Genomic DNA, 25301 nt, shown 5'->3' on the forward strand with positions numbered 1-25301 from the left:
GATCAAGACAAGTTTCTGAACCAGTTCTAGAAGGTGGTCCAGAGTTTGGTGTTGGCATTTCTACTTCCAGTTCCACTTCTCTGTATGTCATATGCTCAGGATTATCATTATGTCTTGTTTGTTTCTTTAAGAATATTTCTGTTCCAGATTCTGCTGAATGTGTGGACATGATGGAGAAGACAAAGACAGGAGTGTCCTGATCTTCAGTGACCAGAAGAAGCACAAATCTGAGATGAAGCTGTGAAAGATGTTTGGTGTCCTCTCCAGCAGATGAGGGACCTCTCTGTCATGTTGCCTCCACCGATCGCTGCCTTCTTTCCCAGAAATCTGACTTGTTGGCTTCGGGCTTGTGCTGTGATTTCTTTATAAACTTTAGAAGAACACAAACAAAGACGTCTTCACATTTATTACAAGGTTTCTTTAATTATTGTCTCGTTTTACCACCCTGATCTCACATGAAAATGCCACTGAAGACAAAGCCATTTGTAAACATCTGAAGAAGCATCAATGAACGAGACAAAAAGAAGCGAGAACAGAATCAACTCTTAAAACATTTTTACATTGTAAGAAGTCAGGAAAATTCTGGAATCCCATTCCCACCAGTGGAAACTAATGTGAATTATGAGAGAAAATCCCATCAAAGTAACTGGAAAAGACAAATGTTGGACATGGTTTATCTCCCAGTTAAGAGTTTTAGCTCATAATTATGATACTTGAGGATGTTTTATTCACATGAGGCAGGAATGAGCTTGCACAGAGCATAAACAAGTAGAAATACAAAGGGCGGGTCCCAGGGGAAAAACTTTTAATGGACACGTTTTCATTTTTATTGTTAGACTATAAAAGGCTCCATGGGGCCCTTACTCCAGCAGGCAGTATAAACTCTAATAAATAATGTGGTAGTGCCTAATTACAATTTCTTGAAATGAATTCATAAAAGATTAGATTTAACTCTGTTTCTTTATAAAATACAAGTGCATACAAGTGACCTCCCTTTGGGAAAATAGAAATTTCTCAGTAAGCAAAAATCATTTTATCAGATCTGCATTTACAACATACCATACCATATGAAACACTTAAAACATGACAGATTTCTCCCAGTAAGGCGTTAGATTCCCTCAGAAAACCCAGCCGGCTTTAGCTGGAGGGGTTGGCTCCCAGAAATCTAGTACAACACAAAGAACAAAAACTCAGAGGACTTTTGAAAGCAGGTGGCTAAATATCTGGATATTTAAAAAAAAAATATAGAAATGAATAATATTCTATTAACATAAAAGGTGAAATAAAAGGAGTTTACACAAAGAGAATATCTTCAGAGTTACAGCAAACATTTTGAGGCAGGTTGGAAAGAAACATGGCCTGGTTTGGTTCATGTTGCTGTTTTTATGTACAGTAAATGCATGAAAGAACATGTTGAATAAAGACAAGGTTTTCCTCAGAACTTCTGGGGTTTGGTCGACGTAAAGATGTGATGCCCGTCCAGTCTACCATGGAAACTTGGGCTCAGCTGTCTTAAGGCACCGTGTTAGGCCAATGTTGGGTACGAGATTCTTTGCTCGTGCATCCCTGGGTCTGAAGTAGACACTTTGGTCAAGTAAGAACATTTGTGTGTTTATTCCTCCAAGTATCATGTAAACAAGTGCAATGCACATCATGTGGGACAGAGTTGCCTCGTCAGTCTCGGACTTATGGCTTTAAACGTCCACGCGCTGGATACTCTGCCAGGGGAAAAGGGGCTTGAATGTTCCAGTTTCACAGGCTTTGGGATTGACGAGGTTAAGTTTTATTCTGCAATTTTCTACAAGCAGCAGCTTCTGCAGACGGTGTGGCTTTCCTAATCAGCTGTAAACCCAACAGATCTTTGTTAGAAAGCTAAGTGCTGCGTTGTGTTCGCTGGAATCCACCCAAAGTCTCAGCACACAGCAGCGTGATGGCAGATTTCTCACATTTTTAACAAACTAAATTCAGATGTGTCAACTTTCTGAGCAGCTGCAGAAAAACATCTGGTAGGAAGAGATGGGACGCTTATCTGGACGATTCTTCTCTGAGGATTCTTTAACGCTGCTTCCTGTTCAGGCTTCTTCCTACATGAATCGTCATGGTAACTCAATCATGATTGATTTCCTCTTGGTGATTAAAATACATGTAAAATATATCTAAAGAATGTGTTCAGGTTTTATTGCTGTTTTGTTGTCTGTGGACATTTTTGTCCATGAAGGATAAAGATATTTGATGCTCCGAAAATGGAACTAAAATACTATTTATTGCAGATTATTGTAAAACTAACTTTGACAGAAGAGAAATTGTCACCAAATTGAAAATAAATTGGAGAAAAAGGGACAAAACTACCCAAAGAGGTCAGAACAGCTTTGCTAAACTAGAACTAGGTTTTGGTTCCAGTAAATTATTGTTTGCAACTTTTTTTCCTCCTAAAGAAGTTGTGGTTTCAACATAACTGAATGAAATACAGCCTGCCGGGATAGGCTCCGGCTCCCCACGGCCCTGAACGGGATAGGCTCCGGCTCCCCACGGCCCTGAACGGGATAGGCTCCGGCTCCCCTCGGCCCTGAACGGGATAGGCTCCGGCTCCCCTCGGCCCTGAACGGGATAGGCTCCGGCTCCCCTCGGCCCTGAACGGGATAGGCTCCGGCTCCCCTCGGCCCTGAACGGGATAGGCTCCGGCTCCCCTCGGCCCTGAACGGGATAGGCTCCGGCTCCCCACGGCCCTGAACGGGATAGGCTCCGGCTCCCCTCGGCCCTGAACGGGATAGGCTCCGGCTCCCCACGGCCCTGAACGGGATAGGCTCCGGCTCCCCTCGGCCCTGAACGGGATAGGCTCCGGCTCCGGCTCCCCTCGGCCCTGAACGGGATAGGCTCCGGCTCCCCTCGGCCCTGAACGGGATAGGCTCCGGCTCCCCTCGGCCCTGAACGGGATAGGCTCCGGCTCCCCACGGCCCTGAACGGGATAGGCTCCGGCTCCCCTCGGCCCTGAACGGGATAGGCTCCGGCTCCCCTCGGCCCTGAACGGGATAGGCTCCGGCTCCCCTCGGCCCTGAACGGGATAGGCTCCGGCTCCCCACGGCCCTGAACGGGATAGGCTCCGGCTCCCCTCGGCCCTGAACGGGATAGGCTCCGGCTCCCCTCGGCCCTGAACGGGATAGGCTCCGGCTCCCCTCGGCCCTGAACGGGATAGGCTCCGGCTCCCCTCGGCCCTGAAATGGACTAGGTGTTTTGGATAACGGAGGAATTATGTGATGTAAAAAACTAACTATTTTATTGCCTATTTTTTTTCCTGTTTTCTTAAAAATTGTTAAATTTCTCATTTTTAAATATTGTTCTTAATTTATATTTAAATGTATTTCAGTTTATTCTTTCCCTTTTGTTCAGGGTTTTGGTTATTTTCTCATTTGGAACCAAAGCTAGACACGACTGATGGATGTTGGTTTATGAATGCATCATCAACTTACATGATATTTTTATTCCTGTCTTCTAAACAAAGTGAAAAATTGGACAACGATGGCTTCCATCTGATTTAGTGGTTTTGTGAGTGAACTAACATGACCCAGAGTTTATCTTTAGGTCATGTAGAACTCATCTGATCATCAAACACAGATGTGTTTAAAGAAAATCACTTTAAGTGGATCAGAAAAGGTTTGTGTCTACATGTATCCATAGATACTGAGCAGAGTTTTTACCATCCATAGACTGATGCTATTCCTAAACGTATCGGGTCGACTATCCAACAATCGATTGGATAACTTTTCTACCTCAATGTCCTGTAGAGTCCACGTAAACAAACTGCCAGGCAACCACAACACGACGGAGCTGTTTCCTTCAGTTTACAGGCCTCAAAGCTGAGCTCAATCATTCTTTGCATCCATGAAACGTGGCATCGATCTTGTCATGTTGTGGCAGGAAAGCAAAATAAGCATCAGAAATCCATAAAACTGCCATCGTCATCATGAGACTGGAAGTGTGGGAAGTGAGGATTTGTGCTGCTGTTTGAGGGATCCACAAACAGTCATGATTTATGGCTTTGCTGTCTTTCATTCCCACGCGATGGCGTAGCAACAGGAGGCAGAGTGGCCCCTGATGGCTTTTTAGGGTTTCCATCATACAAATATGTTTTTCATTCAGGTTGGATTAGCGATAAAGGTTGGGCTGGGATTTAAAGCCACGGCTCAGTTATAAGACAGAGAAGGTAAAAGTCCTGGAGCTTTTCAGAGCCTCTGAGGCAAGGCCAGACGCTTGAGTTCAGTGGGATAAAAGATGCACATGAACACGCAGGTTGAAGGAACAGTGAAGGGGAAAAAACTCTCAGTGCTGGCGTTAGCAGATGCCGTGGAGGACATAAAATCTGTCAGGTTTGGCAAGAACAATGCTGATCACTACAAAAGGAAAGAGCCAACAGAAACCATTTTACAACACGCACGTTACCATGGAAACCCCTCTTCCATCTGAACAGCTATGACTGAAGACCCCAAAGTAAGTCCGACAAAGCAGGTCAGGGTGGTGTTGGCATGTACCAGGGGTGTGAAATGCCATGAGACGAACCAATCATGTGACCCCTGCAACATGGCTGCCCAGCATTCATCAGTCTGCCTGAATGTAGAGCGAACTCTGCTGGCGACGGAGGCTCGGCTCCTGTTGTCCGGGGTGGAGAGCGGGAGGTGGAGGATTGGCTGGTTGGAAGGGGGGCACCCTATGTCTTCTGGGGGTCAGGTGAGATGGGACCAGGAGTGTTGGTTCCGTCCAGGCTGTGGACTGGGATCTGGAACTGAGGGGTGAGGACGGAGGGGAACTGCAACAGAAGGAGGGCGTTCAGAAGCCTTCAGAACAGCGTGGAGGAGGAGGAGCCTGTCATGCGGTGGACTTACCTGGAACAGGTGGCCTCCCTGGCGTCGAGTGGCTGGGCTGAGTGGAGCCACTGGACTCAGCGTGCTCCAGAAGTGGATGTTTGACAGCAGAGGACTCGGTGTCAGCAGCAGCGTTGGAGTCTGAGGACAAAACAAATTAGCGCCTTAATCAGAAATACCGTTTATAGACTAAATCTCTGAACTTCTCAGTTATTTGGCTTTGGTATAAATTCCTATAAATGGGATGAGTGCAGCTCTAAATTTCCTTTAACTGAGGAAAACCTTTAGTTTGATCACGATGACCGACTGAACTAAGTTCCCTTATGCTCACTAGTTGGTCTTTGGCTGTTCCAGTTTCAGCTGTGTTCAGACGGGAACACAACAAGCGGTCAGCGCAGGAACAGACACCCCGTTGTTTGATAACCAGTTTTTACTGAAACAGATCACATGGTGCTTGTGCCATCAGAGGGGGAGGGGTGCATGTTCTCAGATCTTCCAGGTTCCACTCTCAGGAGGAATTGTTCATTTGGATGTTTTGCTTTGGTAGCAGCACAGAGACAAATCTTGGTTTCACATGAACTGAAACAGACAAGCGTTTCAGTTTGACCAAAGACGTTGGTTACCTGGGAGAGAGACCTGTACGCCTCATGCTAACATAGTGTGTGTATGGAGTCAGACTTTACCTCTAAGTTCACTTATTTTACTCACAGACCCCTATGATGAACACCAACCTGGGCAGAAGTGTTCCCTTGCCCGGACTCGGGTTACCGGGACCCCCCTCTGGAGCCAGGCCTGGAGGCGGGGTACGAGAGCGAGCGTCTGGTGGCCGGGCCTTCGCCCATGGGGCCCGGTCGGCTCAGCCCTAAAGGGTTACATGGGCCCCACCTCCCGTGGGCTCACCATCTGTGGGAGGAGCCGTAGGGGTCGGGTGCAATGTGAGCTGGGCGGCAGCAAGAGGCGGGGACCCTGGCGGTCCGATCCCCGGCTGCAGAAGCTGGCTCTAGGGACGTGGAACGTCACCTCTCTGGTGGGGAAGGAGCCTGAGCTTGTGCACGAGGTTGAGCGGTTCCGACTAGATATAGTTGGACTCACCTCGACGCATGGCTTGGGCTCTGGAACCAGAACCCTCGAGAGGGGCTGGACCTTCTTTCACTCTGGAGTTGCTCATGGTGAGAGGCGCCGAGCAGGTGTGGGCATTCTCATCAGCCCCCAGCTTGGTGCCTGCACGTTGGGATTTACCCCGGTGGATGAAAGGGTAGTTTCCCTCCGCCTCCGGGTGGGGGGACGGGTCCTGACTGTTGTCTGTGCTTATGCACCGAACAGCAGTTCAGAGTACCCACCCTTTCTGGAGTCCTTGGAGGGAGTGCTGGAGGGTGCTCCTTCTGGGGACTCCATTGTTCTGCTGGGGGACTTCAATGCTCACGTGGGCAATGACAGTGAGACCTGGAGGGGAGTGATTGGGAGGCATGGTCCCCCCCCTCTGAACCCAAATGGTGTTTTGTTATTGGACTTCTGTGCTCGTCATGGATTGTCCATAACGAACACCATGTTCCAGCATAAGAGTGTCCATATGTACACCTGGCATCAGGATTCCCTGGGCCGCAGTTCAATGATCGACTTTGTAGTCGTATCGTCGGACCTGCGGCCACATGCCTTGGACACTCGGGTGAAGAGGGGGGCGGAGCTTCAACTGATCACCACCTGGTGGTGAGTTGGCTCAGATGGTGGGGGAGGAAGCCGGTCAGATCTGGCAGGCCCAAACGTGTTGTGAGGGTCTGCTGGGAACGTCTGGCTGAGTCCCCCGTCAGAGCGAGCTTCAACTCCCACCTTCAGCAGAGCTTCAACCATGTCCCGAGTGAGGCGGGGGACATTGAGTCCGAATGGGCTGTGTTCCGTACCTCTATTGCTGAGGCGGCCGGCCGGAGCTGTGGCTGTAAGGTCGTTGGTGCCTGTCATGGCGGTAATCCCAGGACTCGTTGGTGGACACCAGCAGTGAGGGATGCCGTCAAGCTGAAGAAGGAGTCCTATCGGGCCTTCTTGGCCTGTGGGACTCTGGAGGCAGCTGATGGGTACCGACGGGCGAAGCGGCATGTGGCTTCGGCTGTCGCCAAGGCAAAAACTCGGGCATGGGAGGAGTTCGGCGAGGCCATGGAGAAAGACTTCCGGACGGCTTCAAGGCGATTCTGGTCCACCATCCGGCGGCTCAGGAGGGGGAAACAGTGCTCCATCAACACTGTGTACAGTGGAGGTGGGGAGCTGCTGGCCTCAACTCGGGACATAGTGGGTCGGTGGAAGGAATACTTCGAAGACCTCCTCAATCCTACCAACACGTCTTCCGATGAGGAAGCAGAGCTGGCGGACTCAGGGGTGGGCTCTCCTATCTCTGGGGCTGAAGTCGCTGAGGTGGTCAAAAAGCTCCTTGGCGGCAAGGCCCCGGGGGTGGATGAGATCCGCCTGGAGTTCCTTAAGGCTCTGGATGCTGTGAGGCTGTCCTGGCTGACACGCCTCTGCAGCACTGTGTGGACATCGGGGGCAGTACCACTGGATTGGCGGACTGGGGTGGTGGTCCCCCTTTTTAAGAAGGGGGACCGGAGGGTGTGTTCCAATTACAGGGGAATCACACTCCTCAGCCTCCCTGGTAAGGTCTATTCAGGGGTACTGGAGAGGACGGTCCACCGGATAGTCGAATCTCAGATTGAGGAGGAGCAGTGTGGTTTTCGTCCTGGTCGCAGAACAGTGGACCAGCTCTATACCCTCTTTGGGGTCCTGGAGGGGGCATGGGAGTTTGCCCAACCAGTCTACATGTGTTTTGTGGACCTGGAGAAGGCATTCGACCGTGTCCCCCGGAGGCTCCTGTGGGGGGTACTCCAGGAGTATGGGGTACCGGACCCCCTTGTACAAGCTGTCCGGTCCCTGTACGACAGGTGTCAGAGCTTGGTCCACATTGCCGGTAGTAAGTCGGATTCGTTTCCGGTGGGGGTTGGACTCCGCCAAGGCTGCCCTTTATCACCGATTCTGTTCATAACTTATATGGACAGAATTTCTAGGTGCAGCCGAGGTGTTGAGGGGATCCGACTTGGTGGCCTCAGGATTGGGTCCCTGCTTTTTGCAGATGACGTGGTCCTGTTGGCTTCATCTGGTCGTGATCTCCAGCTCTCGCTTGAGCGATTCGCGGCCGAGTTTGAAGCGGCTGGGATGAGAATCAGCACCTCAAAATCTGAGACCATGGTCCTCAGCCGGAATAGGGTGGATTGCCCTCTCCGGGTCGGGGGTCAGGTCCTGCCTCAAGTGGAGGAGTTTAAATATCTCGGGGTCTTGTTCACGAGTGAGGGAAGGATGGAGCGCGAGATCGACAGACGGATCGGTGCGGCGTCTGCAGTAATGCGGACTCTGCGCCGGTCTGTCGTGGTGAAGAAGGAGCTGAGCCAGAAGGCGAAGCTCTCGATTTACCAGTCGATCTACGTTCCTACCCTCACCTATGGTCATGAGCTGTGGGTCGTGACCGAAAGAAGGAGATCTCGTATACAGGCGGCTGAAATGGGTTTCCTCCGCAGGGTGGCCGGGCTCGCCCTTAGAGATAGGGTGAGGAGCTCGGTCATCCGGGAGGGGCTCAGAGTAGAGCCGCTGCTCCTCCGCATCGAGAGGAACCAGTTGAGGTGGCTCGGGCATCTGGTCAGGATGCCTCCTGGACCTCCCTGGTGAGGTGTTCCAGGCACGTCCTTCTGGGAGGAGACCCCGGGGAAGACCCAGGACACGCTGGAGGGATTATATCTCTCGGCTGGCCTGGGAACGCCTCGGGATCCCCCCCGCAGAGTTGGCAAATGTGGCTGGGGAGAGGGAAGTCTGGGCTTCCCTGCTAAGGCTGCTGCCCCCGCGACCCGACCCCGGATAAGCGGCAGAAGATGCAGATGATGACTTATTTTACTGTATAAAAGAAGAAGAACACAGTTCATATTTATTCCATAATCTGACAGCTGAGGCTGTCCTGAAAGCATGAAGTCCATGTTCTGACTGGGATTAGCAGGATTTGACTTGTTAACTTCCCCTTTTCTCTGGCTCAGATGAAATAACGCAGAAAAAAGTGATCCGGTGACGCAGGATGCCGCACACCACCAGGCAGTTGAGAGGTTGCTTCCCGTCCCATCAACTAACTGCTGCATCTTCATGAACATCATCCTTTTCAGAGCCGCTCTTATTTTCAGCAACAGGACAAGAAAGTTGGAAAACGTGTTAAAGCAATGCTACTGCCACCTGCTGATTGGATCAGAGGCTGCAGGAGGAGTTTTCTGTTCCATTAACTACTTCCTGACATCTTTAAACAGCTTCAAAGATTAAAGACAAAGATACTCAAAAGTCTCCAAATACTTTAAAATATTTGAACATCTATCAGGCACTAGTTCAAGTTTATTTATGAGGTACATTTACTACAACCTGTGGCTCAAAGTTGCTGAACAGTAAGCCAAAAGAATGAGTAAAAACTAATGTTTCAGACCAGAACAAGATATAAAAAGCAAAGCAAACAAAACTAAGAGACACAACTGACCCCGCCAACACACTCACTAATTTATCAGACTTCCTGTGATAATGAATCAGCCAGTCACATGACAGCATGTAGTCGTGGTGAAGACAACATGTGCAAACAGAGCAGCACAGTGAGAAGAATTATAATGTAGCCTGCTTGTTGATGATCTGCTAACACCTTCTCTCAACACACAGTGGGCCCTTAGGGCCAGTTATGGGTTCAAGCTAGGTCTGGACGATTAATCAGATTTTAATCTCAGTACGATCTGGGTTTCCAACCATGATAAAAATAAAAAGGTGTGATTATTTTCCTCTCTGCAGTTTCCTCTCCTGCTGTCTTCAGCTGCTAATCGAGCGTCTCTGGCGTTGCAGCGCTGTGCTGTAAACTCCTCCCACAGCCGCTTTGCTTTCATTCAGACACTGTTGCCAACTTGGAGACTTTCTCGCTAAATCTGGAGACTTTTTTTGTTAAAAGCGACAAATCTAGCAGCTTTTACTGGAGTTATTAGAGACTTTTCTGGTGTTGTGGCGACTGACTTGAAGGCACATATTGTTCTACAGTTACTGTAAGGAAGGAGCAGCGGGAGCCTCTCCCGTCCTAAAGCACTCCCAGGCGGCCAGTCTCAGTCGGCTCCGGCTGCAGGTCCATGTAGAATAACTGCAGTAGGTTGTGGAAGTTCACCTAAACATAGTTTAGTTTACATCAGGATTTGCACTTCGTCCAGACAGAGCTTCATGTAATGGTTTGTTTCCTATAATGTGTGGAATCCTAAAGACATTGTTTAAAAGCCTGTTTAATGTTAAATAAATTCAAATTATTAAAGATAACAGATTATTGTGTTGAAAAAAATTGAAACCTCAATTTCAGTCAAAATAGTCGTGATTATTATTTTTGCCTTAATCGAGCAACCCTACTTCATTCACATCTTTTCGTGTTTCCACGGATAACTGGGAATGTTAGCATCTGATCTGATCCAACCACTGTTTACAGGCCCTTCAACGAGGTTCCGGATATTACTACGTAATATTACATCTGTCTCGTCTCCGTGGGACAGAAACTCTGGAAGACGTCTGTCTCGTCTCCGTGGGACAGAAACTCTGGAAGACGTCTGTCTCGTCTCCGTGGGACAGAAACTCTGGAAGACGTCTGTCTCGTCTCCGTGGGACAGAAACTCTGGAAGACGTCTGTCTCGTCTCCGTGGGACAGAAACTCTGGAAGACGTCTGTCTCGTCTCCGTGGGACAGAAACTCTGGAAGACGTCTGCCTCGTCTCCGTGGGACAGAAACTCTGGAAGACGTCTGTCTCGTCTCCGTGGGACAGAAACTCTGGAAGACGTCTGCCTCGTCTCCGTGGGACAGAAACTCTGGAAGACGTCTGCCTCGTCTCCGTGGGACAGAAACTCTGGAAGACGTCTGTCTCGTCTCTGTGGGACAGAAACTCTGGAAGACGTCTGTCTCGTCTCCGTGGGACAGAAACTCTGGAAGACGTCTGTCTCGTCTCCGAGACGTTTGACTCTGCTCATGTCTCTCTGATTACTCTGCATTTGTTTGACATGAAGATGAAGGTCCTGCTAGTTTCCATGGAGATGAAGGTCCTGCTAGTTTCCATGGAGATGAAGGTCCTGCTAGTTTCCATGGAGATGAAGGTCCTGCTAGTTTCCATTGAGATGAAGGTCCTGCTAGTTTCCATGGAGATGAAGGTCATGCTAGTTTCCATGGAGATGAAGGTCCTGCTAGTTTCCATGGAGATGAAGGTCCTGCTAGTTTCCATGGAGATGAAGGTCCTGCTAGTTTCCATTGAGATGAAGGTCCTGCTAGTTTCCATTGAGATGAAGCAGGTTTTACAGTGTAGTATTTTCTCTTACTGTCATGGTGTTAGGTGTTCATCATCATCATCATCATCAGCTGAAGGCTTCCTGATATATTTACCTGGTAACATCTCTATTAAACACCTAGAAACCTGCTCAGATTCACTTTTACTGTCTACTGTGGAACAGTTCCTCACATATTACTTTACTCATTCCTGGGATTACTTTACTCATTGCTGAGATTACTTTGCTAAATCCTGGGATTACTTTACTCATTCATGGGATTACTGTACTCATTCATGGGATTACTGTACTCATTTTTAGGATTACTTTACTCATCCCTAGGACTACTTTACTCATTCCTGGGATTACGTTACCTATTCCTAGGACTACTTTACTCATTCCTGGAATTACTTTATCTATTCCTAGGATTACTTTACTCATCCCTGGGATTACTTTACTCATCACTGGGATTACTTTACCCATTCCTTGAATTCCTTTACTCATCCCTAGGATTACTTTGCTCATTCCTGGGATTACGTTACCTATTCCTAGGATTACTTTACTCATCCCTGGGATTACTTAACCCATTCCTTGAATTACTTTACTCATTCCTAGGATTACTTTACTGATTCCTAGGATTGTTTTAGTCATTCCTGGGATTACTTTACTTATTCCTGGGATTACTTTATTCATTCCTAGGATTACTTTACTCATTCCTGGGATTACGTTACTCATCCCTAGGATTACTGCTCTTCCTTTAGTCATTTTCTTTCCCCCCTGCAGCTTGTGTATTGATCTATTGGTTTCCTACAGGTCAGGTGTGAAAGTTCAGACTCACCTGCAGCACTGCAGGCGTGAGCGATGCGGTGGGTAGCGAGGGGCTGCAGATGTTCATGGGGGAGAAGTCAGAGCTGGTGACCAGTAGAGCAGGTGGACTGATCTGCAGGATTTTTGGTGGTTTGCGTGACTTGCCAGAACTTTGGGTGCTGACCACAATGCTGCTGCCCAGCGACGATGAACTGGTGTCAGTGGTCATTAAACTGCTCTCGTCTGTAGACAGAACGATGCTGCGGTCCACCTGACGGTGCAAACAGAAGATGCTTGTTTGTTATTGACATATATTGTATCTGTAAATGATAAGATGTTAAAGTCCTGACCTTGTCATGCATCTGAGCATCTGAGCACTCCAGTGACTCGGGGTCCGCTGGCTGAGAGGACGTCGGCTCCATGTCGCTGTCGATCACCAGCTCCTGAGAAGACTCAGGCTCCAGGCTGGGGGCTGGGCTGGCTGAGCTTAGGTCTGGCAGGCTGAAGGCCGGTTCTGATGGGCGTGCAAACGTGTAGACGGCCTGCGGGTGCATGGCAGAGTGTGTGCAGATGTCTTCAGCCCTCTGAAGCGGAACCTGGTGAGGATCTATGTGGTTGGACATGATGGGTATCTCTATGGCAACCTGAGGAGGCGGAGCAGGTGGTAGCTTGGGAGGGCTGTTGCCAAACTTGATGACTGATGGGAGAGCGGTTGGCTGGACCAGCTGAGACGCCTTCTCCTGGCTCTCTGAGGCTGCAGGGCCACGTTTTTCTGCCATCTTCTCTCCTGGATTCTCTATTTTGATGGACTTGAAGAGCTGACGTCCATTTTGCAGAGAGTTGAGGTGGAAGGAGGAGTACAGGCCAGAGTGGATGTAGTCATTCCGGTTGGACTGCTTGGTGCTGGCGCCCAGACCTGCTGTGCTTGCTCCAACTTTGTTCTTGTCAGCAGACTCCCCCTCCTGTAATGAGCTATCAGTCGTCTTCGATGCAGGAGCAAAGCCCCCAACACCCACTTCCCCACCTTCTGTTCGGCCACCGTCTCCTTTCAGGATGTCGGGATATGACACAAAGCGATACACGAACTTCTGACCATTCACCTTTTTTATGATGTTCTGCAAGAATAGAGAAGCAACACAACTTAAGGCCTGCACACACCTACGCTGAATAGTTTGTTTGAATAATTTTATGCGAACATTTTTCACCATTTTTTTGTCAGTGTCAAATCAATGTACATTCACATCAGGGATGAGAGTTTTATTTTTGTTAGAAATGAGGTTGATTTTTCTTCACTCATTGGCTGCCAGACATTGTAGCAGAGTGTGTTTAGGAGCATTTTGGCTAATCTTTCAGAACTGTGAAAAGTGGGGGCCAATTTGTCCAGGTTCGTCTTTGGGGTGTGCAGTCAGAGCGCATTCGCAGTGTGTTGGGTGTGGCCAAGGTGCGTGCTCGGGTGGGGGTGGGGGGTGGGGGGGGGTGGGGTTTGGAGGCCTTCTGATCTGTGCCAAATCTGCTTTCCCTTCACTAAAGTGCAAAAGAAGTCTTTGGCAGCCAATTGCTTGCTATTCACATCAAACGGATATACAGCCAATCAGAAAACTGACAGATCACCAGTTGCTATCCATGCAGGTGTCACTTTGTTATTTCATTCAATCATTTTATCATCATGTCCAAGCGTCTTTAGTATTTCTTCTCTGCTTCTAAAAGCTGCTAATCCAGATCCCTGAAGTGCCCCACAGACATCCTCGAGTCCCTGCTTGGTCAAGCTTCAGCTCCGGGATGAAAATCCCCGGTTATCCTCTCTTCTATAATACAACGTATCCAGCGCCTCCCTGTCTGCTGTCTTGCAGCATCAGCACACTGTTGTTGTGGCTTGATGTGGAATCTACCTTGCAACCTTGTTTTAGAATTCCCATAATTTATTCACAATTTCACGTTGCACTTGGGATGCTTGGACAGAAATGTACATAATTCACCACCAAATTATTTGCAGTTTTTTGTTTTTCATTTGCATCAGTCCTGGTGTGTGAAGGCCTTTAGACAGAAAACACACACACACAGAAAAACACACACTGAGGCAGAAACAAGGCTCTCGTGAGGGCAGACCACAGAGGAACCTTGTATGTTCAGCATGAAGCGCCCTTCCCAACTGAACCAAAATGGATGCCATAGACACTAATGAAACATCTTTAACCACAGCTAAGTTTTTTAGGACTAAATATAAAATCATATTAATACATTCAGACCTTCTTTCCTTTCGGCTTTTCCCTTTAGGGGTCGTCACAGTGAATCATCTGTTTCCATCTGACCCTTCCTCTTTATCCTCTCTCTCACTCCAACTATCCTCACTACATCCATGAATGTCCTCTTCGGTCTTCCTCTCCTTCCTCCTTCTGTCTGGCAGTTCCAACCTCAGCATCCTTCTACCGATATAGTCACTATCCCTCCTCAGTACATGTCCAGACTATCTCAGCCTGGTCTCTTTTGCTTTATATGTAGGAGATGTAACATGCAGTCATTCCTGATGCAGTCATTCTCGTCATATCTGGAGAGAACTTGGGCTGAGCTGTATGGCAAAGTTTTTATATCACGGTTTTATTAAAAATCATTTAGGTTTTAGAGTATTTGACGGTATTGTTTTTTCATATAAGAGTGTTCTTATCCACATTATCTTCTATTAGGGAAATTATTACTGCAATTGCCTATTTTACTGTCATAAGGATTGTATGTTTTTTTTTCCATGTCCAGACACAAATAAATGTATAATCCCTTCAAAGTTGCTAATAGGGTGGCAGTAGCTAAGTTAGACAACTACAACGATAATGATTGTAGTGTAAAAAAAACAAAACAAAACAAAACTTTTTTATTGGACATAGCTTGCATACCCAGTGCAGTTAGCCATCTTTATCACTGAACATCCGATGAGGTATTTCAAGTGGTAATACGCTAGAAAGGAATCATACATATTTTCTTTCCTTTGTAAACAGACAAACATTGCACAAATTGCTCATATTGAAAAGTTTAAGGTTCCCCCTACATTCAGTTAGCAACACAATATCTCAACAAATAAATAACTAGTGTTCAACTTACTGAAATTACACTGCCTAAGAAAGTACATCATGCAATATTCGAATATTTACCAAGTTAAAAGTGCAACTGATTAGTAATAACTGACTAAAAACTTCAATAACTTATTAATGACGTGCAAAAGAAAAAATAGTTTTGTCAAGTTAGCGTCAATAAAATTGCCCAATAGCCAGGCACATTTCAATAAGTACCATGGGTAAAATAAATGAAAATGTTCAATGATCAATGTATGCAACTTGGCTTGTATTATTCAGTAGTAACAGTTTTCACTCATCTGGATGTTGAAGGTAATGGCACAGGGATTACAAGTCCCATGCAAGGAAAATCAGACAGCATCAGGTTCCATGCAAGGAAAATCAGACGGCATCAGGTCCCATGCAAGGAAAATCAGACGGCATCAGGTCCCATGCAAGGAAAATCAGACAGCATCAGGTCCCATGAAAGGAAAATCAGACGGCATCAGGTCCCATGAAAGGAAAATCAGACGGCATCAGGTCCCATGAAAGGAAAATCAGACGGCATCAGGTCCCATGCAAGGAAAATCAGACAGCATCAGGTCCCATGCAAGGAAAATCAGACAGCATCAGGTCCCATGCAAGGAAAATCAGACGGCATCAGGTCCCATGCAAGGAAAATCAGACAGCATCAGGTCCCATGCAAGGAAAATCAGACGGCATCAGGTCCCATGCAAGGAAAATCAGACAGCATCAGGTCCCATGCAAGGAAAATCAGACGGCATCAGGTCCCATGCAAGGAAAATCAGACAGCATCAGGTCCCATGCAAGGAAAATCAGACGGCATCAGGTCCCATGCAAGGAAAATCAGACGGCATCAGGTCCCATGCAAGGAAAATCAGACGGCATCAGGTCCCATGCAAGGAAAATCAGACGGCATCAGGTCCCATGCAAGGAAAATCAGACGGCATCAGGTCCCATGCAAGGAAAATCAGACGGCATCAGGTCCCATGCAAGGAAAATCAGACAGCATCAGGTCCCATGCAAGGAAAATCAGACGGCATCAGGTCCCATGCAAGGAAAATCAGACGGCATCAGGTCCCATGCAAGGAAAATCAGACGGCATCAGGTCCCATGCAAGGAAAATCAGAGCCATGCTCATTTGCTCTGCTGCTTCTTAAGACAAGGACTTGTTTCTCTTCTCCTTGGAGGAGATGCAAAACCTGCTACTGCCGACATGTCGGCGCTCACCTCGCTTTCAGCCTGGATTGATTGTTTGGACACAATCCACCTTTTTATTTTTTATGATCTATGAGCGATTCCATGTCAATTAGGTCACCTGTTTCTGAATCTGCATACTTTTCATTCAAGTACGCCAGATGTTTTTTTCTTTACATCCTTGGTGAGCTGAGTGTCGTTCTCCTCTTCTGTGAGAAAACTTGTATCAAACAGGTAGAGTACAGGCTTCCATACTGTTCTCTCCCCCCCTTCTGGTAGATGTCTGTCGTAAGTGCATGCTTTGGAAGACCCATTTCATTCTGAGCAATGGCCAGATCCCTTTTTTTCCCAAGAATATGGGAAAGCAGAGACTACCCTTTTGCACATACTAACTGCTTGTTTCATGGGTTTTATCATCTTATCCTCTGAAAAGAGAAAAAAACATTATGACGAATAGTCCAAATGTTCAACTGCAAATGAAAAGCCAAAAAGTCTAATTCCCATGTCTAAGTACAGGTGAAAAGATAATGAAACTGATAACAGTGATAAATAATAATTACTTCTTTTTGTTGTTATTGCTATTATTCTTATAATTTTTATCATCTTCGCCTTTTAGCTAAAATTAAATCTTTTTATCGTTCTCTGATTTTGAGAGCATCATGCATGCTTTTATTTCCTCGTGTTTGGACTATTGTGGTGAAGAAGGAGCTGAGCCAGAAGGCGAAGCTCTCGATTTACCAGTCGATCTACGTTCCTACCCTCACCTATGGTCATGAGCTGTGGGTCGTGACCGAAAGAAGGAGATCTCGTATACAGGCGGCTGAAATGGGTTTCCTCCGCAGGGTGGCCGGGCTCGCCCTTAGAGATAGGGTGAGGAGCTCGGTCATCCGGGAGGAGATCAGAGTAGAGCCGCTGCTCCTCCGCATCGAGAGGAACCAGTTGAGGTGGCTCGGGCATCTGGTCAGGATGCCTCCTGGACCTCCCTGGTGAGGTGTTCCAGGCACGTCCCTCTGGGAGGAGACCCCGGGGAAGACCCAGGACACGCTGGAGGGATTATATCTCTCGGCTGGCCTGGGAACGCCTCGGGATCCCCCCGCAGAGTTGGCAAATGTGGCTGGAGAGAGGGAATTCTGGGCTTCCCTGCTTAGGCTGCTGCCCCCGCGACCCGACCCCGGATAGACGGCAGAATGGATGGATGGATGGATGGACTACTGCAGCACACTTTATTCTGGAATTAATCATAGCACACCTTATTGACTGCAGTCAGTCCAAAATGCTGCTACATGCCTTCTAACAGGAAACAAAAAAAAAAAAAAAAAAAAAAAAAAAACAGGAACCAAAGAACATGAGCACATCTCCCCTATACTTGCGTCTTTGCACTGGCTTCCTGTTTGTTTGTTTGTATTTTTTATAATTATGTTTTTTAATGAGGGTCAGGGACATCTTCACATACACAGTACAATGTCATTAATATCTGATGGATTACAAGGAGGAAAGAAAGAAAGAAAATAAAGACAGTACAGTATAATTATTTTGCGTCTCTATTCCCATTTCTTTTTTTTGTTTTACACTTGAACACCCCGAGAGTAAACAAGACAAAGTGTAGCATTGTAGTTTCTCCAAAAATAAGAATAATTTGGGTAAATATGTATACAACATATTTAATTATATATTCATCCTGTCTAGAAACAATTGAATGCTAAATCATTTTGAGCATCTGTTGTTTAGCAAATTTTTGTACTTTATTACAATGTTTTGCAAATGGGTCATCGCTTATTCATTTTCCTAACCGCTTAATCCATTCAGGGTCGCGGGGAAGCTGGAGCCTATCCCAACTGTCTATGGGCGAAGGGAGGGTACACCCTGGACATCTTGCCAGTCCATCGCAGGGACACACAGAGACAAACAACCACTCACGCTCACTCCTAGGGGCAATTTAGAGTAACCAGTTAACCTAACATGCATGTCTTTGGACGGTGGGAGGAAGCCCACAGACCAAACCCTTCCCCAGCCAAGGATTGAACCAGCAACCTTCTTGCTGTGAGGCCACAGTGCTAACCACCATGCCACTGTGCAGTCTGTGACACTCTCTGTATCATCCATTTCTTTGTAATGACTTTTTTTGCTGCAGCCAAAAGTACGTTCCAGAGATATCCACAAATTGATTGCATTGGTAGAGTTTTATAACCCATAAACATTGTTTTAAATTCTGGGGGGAATTAATTTGAAAAATATGCTTTAAGGCTTTGTTAACATCGGACCAATAACTTTGAAGAATCGAGCACTCCCAAAATACATGATAGTGATGTGCTCTCTGGCTACCACAATTCCTCCAGCACTGACCGTTTCCCTGCGTGAAATGTACTCTTTGAGAAGGGGCTATAAAGTATTGTGATATACTTTTCCAACAGAATTCTTTCCATATATGAGACGTTTTACTCCTCCGTTGAGATGAACATATATGTTCCCACTCTTCATCCGTTATAACAAGTCCTGCTTCCATTTCCCATCGGTGTTAATATTTTTAGTTGAATGACTGTTAAAATTAGTAATACTCCTGGAAAGCTGAGATATTATACCTCTTGGAAGATCTGATTTATATGCTTTTACACAGATTTCTATCAGTGGATTATATTGATGATTGTTTTGTGTAATATCCTGGTTATAATAATTCCTTGTTTCTAAATAGCTGTAGAAATCTTCTTTTTCCAAACTATATGTATCTTGCAGTTTGTCAAAACTTTCAAACTGTTTATCCTTTACAATTTGGAAAAAGACTTTTATACCTTTTGCAGTCCAAATCTTGAATCTAGAATCAGTACTGTGTGGTTTGAAATCTTTATCATAGGCTACCCAGCTTCATACTTTTACTTCTTTGTCTAGTTTATATGTTTTTATGAGCTCTTTACAAATTGTAAGAGTGGATTTTTACCCAGGTATTTTCCAAACCATTTACTGATTCAAGTCTTTTATTGTCTGCTAGCATAGCCGGTAGGGGAACATCTGCATCCACATGGCATTCTATAGCCTTCCATTTAGCGCTATATTTTGAGTCACACCAATATAGTAGTGATTTAACTTGAGCTGAAACAAAGTAGTTTTTGAGGCTGGGGAGCCTCCCTTCTCCTTTGATAACTGTAATGTCTTGAAACAAATACAGGGTCTCCGCCCTTGTCTATAAATCTGGAAATTCTTTTATCCCATTCAGCAAATAAATGATTTGGAATGTAAACTGGGAGGGTTTGGAATAGAGATAAAGAAAAATAATAAAGAAGCTGGGTAACAATGTTCATCTTAATAGTTAACTATCCGTTCTGTTAGACTAAGGTATGGGATAAGATTCCATTCCAACATCTTTTTTCACATTTGAGAAAAGGGGATTATAATTCTTTCCTAAAATATTTGTTACATCCTTATGAAGAGTATTTTAGAGATGTTGTTTGCCATTGAATGGATATTTCTTTTTAAAGTTTTCAGAAGGGTTCCAATATGAGATTATTTCTGTTTTATCAAAATTCAATTTATAACCAGACAGTGAGCTCATATTATTTTAAAAAAAAAGACATCAATTCAAAAAGTATTGACTTTTCAGGTTTGGATAATAATAAGGTTATATCATCTGCATAACAGGCGATGTTATGCTCCGTTTTATTAATTGTGATACCACTTATCTCTTTTGTTTGTCTAATGTGTTGAGCTAAGGGTTCTAAGTACATTGCAAAGAAAAGTGGCGACCAGGCACAACCCTGCCTTTCTCCTCTTTCCAATGTCAGTGGGTCTGTCAGATAACCATGAATTCCTATTCTTGAAGTTGTGCTGTTGTAAAGAGCCTAATTATGATTCATCAAATCACTCATTTGAAATTTTTTTTGTACTTTAAAAAGGTGGGACCAACTTGCTGAGTCAAATGCCTTTTCGGTGTCTAGACTAATGAGCATGGCTTTCTCTTCATATTTTTGTATATGACTCATTATGTGCAGAGTACGTCTAATATTGTCTTGAGTTTGTCGTTTACTGATAAATCCTGTTTGATCATTATTTATTAGGGTCGGAAGAATATTTTCTATTCTTTTTTACATTATTGAGGTATAAATGCGGTAGTCATTGAGGATTGAGGATTGAGATAGGTCTATATGATCCACATTCTAATCTATCTTTACCCTCTTGGTGGAATTTGGGCTTTTTTGAGTGCCAAATTAAATGTCGTTAGCAGTATCGGGACAAGTACCTCTTTAAAAGCTTTATGCCACTCTGAACCCATTGCTTCCCGGTGATTTCTTGTTCTTTAACCTTTTAATTGCATTTTGTATTTCTAATGTAGTTATTTCTGCTCCTAATTTATCATTTTTTTCTTTGGTCATTACTGGAAGATTTAATGTTTTTAGGAATGAATTGATCTCATCTTCTTTGTCTTCTGTCATTTTAGAAAAAAGATTTTTATAAAAATATTCAAAGAAAAATAATTGCTCTATCTGCTTGTTGCTTGTGAAGCTTCCAAGCTAATACTTTGGAAAATTTAGAACCACTCTCATAATATCTTTGCTTTGTAAGGAGCATTTTTTCACAATTTCTTGTGAAGTTAAGTCATCGATTTCATTTCTTATTCTTTAAATTTCTTGAAATATGTGTGAGTCTTTATTCTGAAGATGTTTGTTCTGTAATAATTTTAGTCTATCTTGAAATTCCTGTAATTTTTTTTTTCGTTTCTTTCTTTTTAGCAGATGCTGCCGCAATTATTTTTCCCCTTATTCCTTGCTTTGGCTCCATCCCATAAGATCGGTGGGGAAGTTTCACCATTGTCATTTTCTTTAATATATCTCAAAACATCTTCTCACATTCTCTTTTTAAATTGGAGGTCATAAAGGAGGGTAGCATTAAATTTCCAAAGCATGTTTCTTTGCTTTTCGCCTAATCTATTGTAATGTAAATTGGTGCGTGGTCACTTAATTTTCATTAAGTGAATTAATTAGTGCCTATATCTACTTCAACAATTTTGATCTATCTCTATTAAATATAAAAACAGTCTATTCTGGTATATACCAGATGAGGGTTAGAGAAAAATGTACATTGCCTTGCTGTAGGATACATTTTCCTCCAAAAGTCTATTAGCCCTATTGTTTTTATCAATTTCCAAAATTTATTATTAATCTTTTTTTTCTTTTTTTTTTTTTTTTTAAACTATTATTTGGAGATGAAATGTCACTATTTGGTTTCAGGTGGATGTTAAAGTCCCCACCACAAACAAGGGTTCCCTCAGAGTGTTTTATAATCAAGTCTGCGATTTCAGTAAAAAAAAAAAAAAAAAGGAGGCATCGCTTCCTGGTGGATCATATACACTACTCACAAAAAGTTAGGGATATTTGGCTTTCAGGTGAAATTTATGGAAAATGCAATATGTTCATGCTACAGTGACATAATATAAAAGTAAGACATTTAAGTAGAAGGATGCACTACTGATTTCCTCATCTCAAAAAATTCATTCAACACAAAAGGTAACAACAATGGTAGTTACACCACAACAAAAAATTTAAACGTCTCAATATCTGGTCATGTGCCCTTGAGCATCAATTACAGCTTGACAACGACGTCTCATGCTGTTCACAAGGCAACTTATTGCCTGCTGAGGCATGGCATCCCACTCTTCTTGAAGGGCAGCCCTCAGGTCATTGAGGTTCTGGGGTGCAGGGTCTCGAGCCTCTACACGACGGCTCAGCTGATCCCACAAGTTTTCAATGGGATTCAGGTCTGGAGAGAGTGCAGGCCATTCCATTTGAGGTACACCAGTCTCCAACAGCCGTTCCCTGATGATGCGGCCTCGATGAGCTGGAGCATTGTCGTCCATGAAGATGAAATTAGGCCTGTGCTGTTCATGTAGGGGCACAATCACTGGATTAATGATGTTACTCAGGTAGTATGGGCTTGTCACTGTACCATTCACAAAGTGTAGGGCAGTTCTGTACCAAGTGGACACCCCTGCCCACACTGTAACACCGCCACCACCAAAAGCTGGCCTGGTGACAACAGTGGCTGATGCATAGCGCTCTCCCTGACGTCTCCAACATCGTTGCCGGCCATCATTTCTGCTCAGTGTGAATCGACTTTCATCAGAGAACAGCACTGAGGCCCACTGGTTCCTCGTCCAGCGTAAATGCTCCCTGGCCCATGCAAGACGATGATGCCTGTGCCTGGTGGTGTGGTCAGGTACCCGTGCAGGTCGTCTAGCACGCAGACCACGCTGATGGAAACGGTTTGGAATGGTCTGACGTGACACTTGGGTGCCTCTCACCTCTCTTAAACGTGCCTGGAGTTGAGTGGCATTCATCATCCGGTTTCTCAGGGCAGTGTTCACAATGTAGCGGTCATCAGCACGGGATGTGGCCAAAGGACGTCCACTTCTAGGCCTTTCTGTGACTCTTCCAGTCTCTCCATATCTCTGTTGCAACCTGCTGATGACACTCTGTGACACTCCAAGCTCAGTGGCCACTTCTGTCTGAGAACGTCCTGTTTGAAGCATCGCAATGGCAAGGGACTGTTGTTCCATTGTTAGGTGTCGTCTTGGTCTCATGATGTCAAAATGTGAACAGCATGATGAGGACAACTGTTTAAACACCAGCTCTAATTGAACCAGGACATTTATTGGTCAATTCAAGGATCACACACCTGCCGTGATTTTTGCCGTTAAGCTCCTTGTTAGAGAACAGCAACTTGTGCAAAATTTATTGAAACATTTAACAGTTGGACATGTGCATTTAAAAGCTTAGAGAAGATCACATTAAGTTCACCTGTACAGGTTTGAATGCATTTTAGGCTTGTTGTGAAATTTCACCCAAAAGCTGAATATCCCTAACTTTTTGTGAATAGTGTACATTAGTGTGTATACATTTCCATTAACTTTGCCTTCAACCAATATGAAACGGCCTTCTTTATCTTTGTATTCATAACTCTGCTCAAAAATTATTTTCCGTGATATTAAGATAGCCACACCTCTTTTATGTTTACCTTTTTATAAAGAGTAGTATAGTTTAGTATAACCATATTTGGTCAGCTTTTGATGTTCTGAATCATTTAAATGGGTTTTCTGTATTTATTTAATACCTACATTTTCCCTTTTCATTTTAGTGAGTTTCTTTGTATGCTTGATTTGATTTAATATGCCATTAACATTGAAAGATGCTTAACTTTTCACTTGTATAATCTGAAATATAACTATCTATGCAACAAAACTCTCTGGTCGAGCATAATACAGCACATGAACAATAACTATATAAATTGGAAAATTGTTTACACAACTTTTGGGGTTCCAATGTAAAGGTATACAAATGATCCTTTACCTGACCAATATTGCAGCCAAAATTTGGAGGGAAATCCTCTTCAGTTGAAAACAAAAATAGGGCCCTCCGTGACAACTTAAAATAAATGTCCATATAACAGGTATTGTCCTGACCCTCAGTGAATGTATAAGGAGAGTGAAAGAGAGAGAAATAAAAAGAGTGTCAACGTTCGTTCTTCACTGAGGAGGTATCCGTCTGAGGTCTGGAGTTTGGATATGGTAGCAGCTTACCCAGTGCGTGATTTATGGAGGTCGGCCGCTCTGCTCCCCGCGACGCGCCACGCTTCCTCATCCAGCTGCCACTTAAGATCCTGTCGAGGAGGCACCAAGCGCACCGCTAGGCCTCGGTCGCGCATATCTTTCGTAGCCTCATTTGCCGTCTGATAGAGACACGTCCCATTCTCCCTCGGCACCCGCTTCGCCTCATTGTATTCCTTACGACAGGTGAGAATGGCAGTCGGATAGTCATGATCGAAGTAAATCCTTTGAGCATTCACGTAGATTTCCTTTTTCCCCCCAGGCTTTTCTCAGTATTTTCTTTCGTGCGGTACTGTAGAAACCTGACCACAATAGAACGAGACTTTTCCGAAGCCGATGGTTTCGGGGCAATGGTCCTCTCGATGTTGAGTTCAAGAGAGTCAGTAAGATTTAGTTTGTCTCTGAGAAGCTTTTCCACAAAAACCACCACTGAATTGCCTTTTTCTCCATTTTCCAGTACATTGAAGATCCATAGGTTTTTTTTCTCCTTGCTTTTGCTTCTTGATTGACACGTTTATCTTCATTTTCAGTTTGGGTTTTCAGCATGCTTCTCATGATCCGCTCCATTGCCTCTAGCTTAGCTTCCGCGGCACCAAAGCGATCCTCGGCTTCTCCAATTCTAAGGTTTGCCTTGTTAATATCCTCTTTAATGACATCCAGGTGCTGCTTGTTTTCTTGCCAAAAATCTTGTATTTCTCGCAGAATCATCGCTGTGTCTTTTTATTTCATTTTATTAAACTATTTTTTATTCATAATTATTGGGATGAATTTTTAGCATATCACTTTGTATTTATTGCTATTTTAGTATAGTTCATATTTTAGTATTGTAACATTGTTTTTCTTTTCACTGTTTTTCTTCTATTTGTGCAGCACTGTGTTTGGAAACTGTTTGTTTATAAAATGTGTTATATATACATATAATAAAGTGGATTAGATTGGATATACAACAATATAATGTAACATTTTTAATAAATCATTACAAATCTATGGCAGTGTGAAAGCACTGGAGCCTTATCCAGTTGTTTAGCTGGTTTGAACTGGTTTGAAACAATCTCCGGTGGTTAAAAGTATAGCCGATGTGGAAGTGACTAAACCTGCAGTTCTCCCCTCATCCACTAGGGGTTCCAAAACAGAGCCTGCCCACAGACTACCATGTTAAAAAGACCAACTTCACAGTAGAAATAAACATGATTACAGAAATTTAGCCACGACTTAGTCTCCTGCAGTTAACAAAAACATTAAACGGAGGTAATGGCTGCGGACGCGGGGAATGGCTGACCGTCGATTACGGAAAAGACTCGCGAACAATTTAGGAGGCTTAAAAAAGATGAATTGATAGCTTGGGCGAAAGAAGAAGTTTTATTGGACGAGGGTATGGCTAAGCCTTCTGTAGCCCTACATTTGATGGAAGTTTTGCAGTTGGAAGAATTATGAGCAGAGCAGAAAGAATTTAGAGACC

At 44.7% G+C, this 25301-nt stretch overlaps 1 protein-coding gene across 1 annotated transcript in view; it reads right to left on the reverse strand.

The window, feature by feature from the left end:
* Positions 1 to 3114: 3114 nt before the first annotated feature.
* Positions 3115 to 25301, reverse strand: part of elk4 (ETS transcription factor ELK4) — a 36666-nt gene continuing 14479 nt past the window's right edge. The window contains exons 3-6 of the mRNA XM_079242342.1: positions 12346 to 13110; positions 12027 to 12266; positions 4878 to 4997; positions 3115 to 4801 (exon numbers count right to left, since the gene is read on the reverse strand). Of these exons, the coding sequence (XP_079098468.1) occupies positions 4703 to 4801; positions 4878 to 4997; positions 12027 to 12266; positions 12346 to 13110 (1224 nt within the window). The 3' untranslated portion in view covers positions 3115 to 4702. The remainder of the gene's footprint in view (positions 4802 to 4877; positions 4998 to 12026; positions 12267 to 12345; positions 13111 to 25301) is intronic.

This window comes from Telmatherina bonti (genome assembly GCF_933228915.1).
Source record: "Telmatherina bonti genome assembly, chromosome: 6".
NCBI lineage: Eukaryota > Metazoa > Chordata > Actinopteri > Atheriniformes > Telmatherinidae > Telmatherina > Telmatherina bonti.